Consider the following 6,000-nt stretch of genomic DNA (forward strand, 5'->3'; position numbering starts at 1 on the left):
TATTCCAGCAATTGTGCAAGTAAACTTTTATACAGGCTAATTATAACTCAATAAATATACAATAAAGTAAAAGTAGGAAAATAAAGTATACATATTTAGTAAGATAAAACAATTTTAAGATAAAAATAAACAATATGATATACTATATAATAATACAATGCTGGAAGGTGTACAAAGGCAAACTTGCATGTGCCTAGGACTAGTTCCATCTAGCCGCCTCCACTAAAATTGCATAAAAAGTTGAAGAAATTTCGAAAAGAAGAATAAAAACAGCTCTGACTATTTGTTTTTTTTAAATTCGCTATGTAAATAATGATTTGGGTTGAAGCGGTAAATAGTGTTGGTAAATAGATTTGGTTGTAAATAGAATGGAATGGTACCGGTATAGTTTAATAAATTATAAAACTATAAAGAGAACTTTACAAAGTATAGGATTATGTCTCATCAGATGGAGGTTTGAGTGGTTGATATTGTCCTAAAAGTTAAACAAGACGAACTTACACAACACTAGATAAATGCCATTTTGTCTTGAACATTTTGAGCATCTCCCTCAAGTATAAAGATTATATGTCTGAACCCTGGGGAAATCTTCATAATACATTAACTATATTTCTCATACAATAGTTTTAAAATAATTTAATTTAATTAAATAATTAATAAAATAATTATTGTAAAAAAAATTGACACTATAACATATTGATTCCCTTTTAAATTGTATACCGTTTAATTACTGTACGCGACTGATAAATAAACAATATATTCGGGAACAGAATTCGAATATTTGATACGTGTTTTAACATTGGCGGGTAGTTGTTCTGTAATAAAGGAGGTCAGGTGTTTGCGAGGATTTTACAAGAGGATACAAAAAAAAAGATATTTTAAGGTAAATACGTCCGCATAACGTCAGTTCATTAGAAGGAATTGGGCCACCAGCTGTGAAGAGCCCAATTTCCATCCATCATGAGGAGGGATAACGGGAATTACCTCATCCCAAAGGAGAAGGGAGGTCTTTCTCTGTTTCAGCATCTACGGTGTGAGGAAGACTCTTGTGTTTAGACTTGCAATGACCTTTAACACTAAACCCATTCCAATGATCGTTATTTGTAGTGCATTACTAGATTATCGATCAAGTTATCTCAACATCTCAATGTTTTAGTGATGTTCCGTACCTGGTCAATTGGGCCCTAAGTGGTTTTGCTGTATCGTAGGTTTCACTTGAATGTAGAAACCAGCTATAACTTAAGTGAAACCTCATGGGTACGAGTTCTGTCACTGTTAACACAGCTCCAGATGTCTCTGTGTTTAACTTGGTTACGTTAAAAATGAATTGTACGAGTTTTTCATTTAGAGTTATAAATTAATTTGCTGATCAATATCTTCGCGAATCCTTGCCTACATTAAACATAGATCCTTAGACATTTTTAAGGATAAGTTAACAATCAATAAGGACGAAGACGGGTATCTACATTTAATCTAAATATCACTAATTTTATTGAAATACTTAATACAAGCGTGTAGTGCAGGGAAAACACACGATATTTGCGAATGTTTCCTGCGGCAACAGAAAGAAACAATAAAGTAGATCAGCGTCACAAGAGCTGTACCCTTTGTACTGTCCCTGTGCTGTCTCTCTCGATGAGATTCAATTCTAATAGCTTGCAACATCACAAAAAATGTCGACCGCTTCCAAATTTATATTTGACTTATTCTTAATAAAATGTTCACTAGTAAGTAAATACGGTAATAAATTTTAAAGTCATATTAGAATACTTCACTCTTTTAAATAATCTAAAATGTTTTCGTACTCTTATGTACGAGTAAATGATCTACTCATATTACGAAATTCCTGGCGAAAAATCAATGTTTTTCTAGTTTTACTGAATTAAGTTAAACTAAGAAAAGATAATTTAAATATAATTATAAATGTAAGCATATTTTGATTTTCAATTAAAATCTCTTTAGAATCGTTTATGATTCCGGGTTATAACAATGGCATGTTGTGTGAAGTGATTTCACTTGATAAGTATTATCTGGAAAGCAATTTCCGATCCTGGAGAGCACAGATTACGTCCAACAGTGAAGCAGCTTCTAGTGGGACGAGAATATATATATATATATTGTATATATATATACATGATTATTTATACTATATGAGTAGTTAGGCGACAAATTTGATTACAAATTTACGTATAAAAATCAATCTTAATTTGTAGTAGACAATAATGTTATATCGAGCAAAGTTAAATCGAAAGACAAGTTCTTAATTTAGCTATAATCGATTGCTAAAGTGATTTCCAATTAAATAAAATTTCAGTAACTCAATTTCTGTTTAAAACTTACTACACATTCTGGTAAGGTAAGAGTGGCTTGGTGCAATGTGATTTTCAGGTATATAATAAACCCTTTTCTCTCCTTTTAAGAATAATTATTAAATCGATTTCCTCCTCGAACCCTTTGAAATGTGTCAAAGTTACATTTTTGGTTACCTTTTTCGCTTGAACTTTTCGAATTGGATCTTTTATTGAATTGTGTTATACAAACCTGAATAATAAACGACTATAGGTTTTAAATAAAACATTATAATTCTAAATAGTTAACTGATTTAAATGAAGTATTAACCACTGCTTGAAGTAAACCTCGGTTAACTTCCTTAGAACAGCAAACAATGTACTTGAAAGTAATGACCAAATAAATGCAATTTTAATGTTTTAATGAAAAATTGGGGGGGGGGGCTTTGGTCACTTAAGCTCTCTTAGGTTATACGCCATTGCAGGATTATCTCATTGAGTATCTACTACTCTTGATTTTGAGGAAAGGTTTATTTTCCTTGCTTACGATTATTCATAACCAAGTTATATTATTAGTTCATTAATTAGTTTTAAAATATTACCTCTATTTAGTTAAACCAAAAGTAGTTGCAAATAATTCAACTGCAATAATTACAGTTTGTCTAAGAAATACACAAAGTACGTTATTTACTAAATTGATTTTTATCCGTTTCATCTTAAGGCTTTGATAAGGATAAGGACAGAACTCTACCTAACGTCAATTTAGTCTTAACTGCATTAGTTAACGTATAGCGACATTCAATCGCTGTACATAATACAGTACGATTAGGAATACCACGTAAAGGAATAATTATGTCAATTAGCGCTTTGGAAACCACGATAAATAATTTATAACTAGTAATTCCCCCAAAACTGAGTAGAATACCAAAGAATGTAACTTACCTTATTCTTCAGTTCATGTAAGGAAAATTCTTCAGTTCTTTGTATTGTATCAACGATCACTTGAGGTTTTAAGTCGTTGATTAAACAAAAAGGATTGAGTACAGTTTAAAGATCCGTAGTCTTCATTTTGCAAGCTATTTATATTAAGGGAACTGTTAGTGGGGTTTCAGATGACGTAAGTTACGCCATTTAGTACAAATTTTAAAATGTGTGTTAAATATTGGATTTATATTTTATGATCAACATGTGTTTTTATGCTTTTTCTTAATTTTTACTAGTGTTATATTTATGTCCGACGGATTCAGCACAGAACCTAACAATTAAGTGCCTAATACATAACTGTTATAAAGTGCTCGAAACGTACACGGATGGTAAGGGACTTTCACTAAATATAAAACATATTAGAAAACAGTTGAGTCAATCTTTTGTAAAAATGTTTGTCAAATTTTTATAAAACTTACTTTTACAAGTCGAATTTTATTTCATGTTACTTTGTACAGGAAACTCTTCTGCAATTATTCAAAACAATGTAGTTTCTAACGATGTATTCCCTATGCAATACACATTGCGTAATATTTCACAAACATGGTTAACATCGACAACATGGTCAATATTTTTCAAACATAGTAATATTTTTGGACATGGTTTTTCTTAAATGTATTTTAAAATATAATTTACCTAACATGTATACTTTAACACTTTGCTAACAAAATACTTGTATTTTGTTTTTATCTCGTACGTTAAATATTGTGTAATAACAACAGGCTTTTATTTAATATTATAAAAAATGCATAATTTTAGGTTTTAATAAATTTTACATTGATTGAAAAAATTTGAAATCCTATATTTGACCCGTTTATAGTAAAACTAATATTTGATAATTTTTTCTTCAAATTTACGTAGAGGTTACATTTATAGTCATTGAGTGTTATAGTCAAAGACCGTGTTCGCTATAATTGTCGGAGCCAATACTTTCGCATGACCAATGATTGGGGATAAATCTAAAACCCTCCAAAGGGACTATTCTCCAGAGGGATAAACCTCAAATATACGTTGAATCATTTCAAACCCATCAGGAAACACCAGCTCGTATTCTGGAGTTTAAATGTACAGTCCTGCATTCACTGTTTTAAATCAGAGAATGTATATAAATTTCGAACGTTATTATAACTTTACGTAAAGAATTTTTTTAATAAACGTAACTAATAAAGGGAAACGAATAGAGTAAGTTAAGTTTGAGATTTGTAACTATTAATTATCTCTACATTGGTTTCGCATATTTAGCATTTAAATACATCAATAAATCCAAGTTAGTTGATTTTAACAAGAGTTAGGCTTTTAATATAGTAATCTGACACAGCTTGAAACTGTACACACTAATTACTGGTAAACACTTCATTACTACAAAACTCATTTTTGTAATTTAAAAAAGGATAACTTTAGGTATACTTCTATTTATGATCTATCTAATAGGAAATGAGTTAAGGATTTCTTCGTTACTGTTCATTATTACGATACACTACAAATCTATTTAGGTTGTTATGAACATTTAAGACAACGTTATCCTGAAAATGTAAAAAGTGAATTTCTAACCACTTGTTGGTTTACTTTCCAACTAGTAGTCAGAACTAACGTACTGTACTCTTAAATTTAATTCATCCTAAAATGTTGGTTTTAAAGTGGCGTGTAAGGATATTTTTGAAACTTTATTTGTCAAAAAAGATTGCTTTATTGCGAGTTTTGCGTGGTATTAATGAAGAATGTCGCTTCTTTTCGACAGTAAATTTCAAATTCTTAGAGCAAATATTAAATTCTAGCAATGAAAAATATAAAAAAATACCTTTAAATGTTAAAAATACCACCAAAGCTAGAGTAATTATATCCTCGGATGCAACAGCGCATCGGGGAGCGTAATCTCAGTAAATTGGTGCCCAATGGTAATTAAACTATCAAGAGCTTCTCAGTACAAGAGCACAGACCTTTTATCAATGGCAGTAATCCACTCTGTGGCGGCCATGTGGTCACATGCACGTTGGATGGCCGATCGGGTGGTACTACCTGTTGCACTAGGAGCGCGACGCGAGACCACTGACACAGAACCACACAGCGGTCGCGGTCACCGTACTACTGGCTGTCGTAGTCGATACGAGCGTAGACCGGCGTACTCCGACCGCGCGGTACCAACCCTCCTCCCCTCTCACCGGGAATTATTGTTGCTCATGTTGGTACATAACAACTCACATCTACCTCTGTTGATTAACACACCCTTCGACACTGTATCGGTACAATAGGAGATGTCTCTCCCTTTTCAACTCGCATGTTAAATGAAAAACTCTCAAACTGAAACCATTTTCAGTCATAAAGATTTGAAAGAACTATAAGGCTACGTATTTTTTTATAAAATGTGTATTATAAAGGTTCTATAAGTATCTACACGTAATCCACCTCACAACAAGTGACACAAAGGGATTCTCAAAGTGGGTTTATAGAGAGTTTATAACATAGAGACAGGGACGTAGCCAGCAAAGGGGTCCAACAAATCTGGAACCCCCCTCCCGAATATTCAAATTTGTCTATAACTTTTTTATTTAACGATTATTATTATTTAAATAATTCAGTATTACTGACATGTACTGCTAAAATATCGTTCTCAACAAAGGAATGGGTCAAGTACTTTTTAAGGAATAAAATGGGGCCTTACTCTCTGTCCACTACTATATCGGTACTATGGGAAATAGCTCTCCCTCTTAACTCTCCTGTTGGTGGACAA

The 6,000-nt window shown here is 32.0% G+C and overlaps 1 protein-coding gene across 1 annotated transcript in view; it reads right to left on the reverse strand.

The window, feature by feature from the left end:
- The window catches only part of LOC124366216 (rap guanine nucleotide exchange factor 4), a 965,043-nt gene extending 959,699 nt beyond the window's left edge, over window positions 1-5,344 (reverse strand). The window contains exon 1 of the mRNA XM_046822602.1: window positions 5,210-5,344. Coding sequence (XP_046678558.1) covers window positions 5,210-5,247 — 38 coding nt within the window. The 5' untranslated portion in view covers window positions 5,248-5,344. The remainder of the gene's footprint in view (window positions 1-5,209) is intronic.
- Between the last annotated feature and the right edge of the window lie 656 nt (window positions 5,345-6,000).

The sequence above is a fragment of the Homalodisca vitripennis genome, chromosome 7 (assembly GCF_021130785.1).
Source record: "Homalodisca vitripennis isolate AUS2020 chromosome 7, UT_GWSS_2.1, whole genome shotgun sequence".
NCBI lineage: Eukaryota > Metazoa > Arthropoda > Insecta > Hemiptera > Cicadellidae > Homalodisca > Homalodisca vitripennis.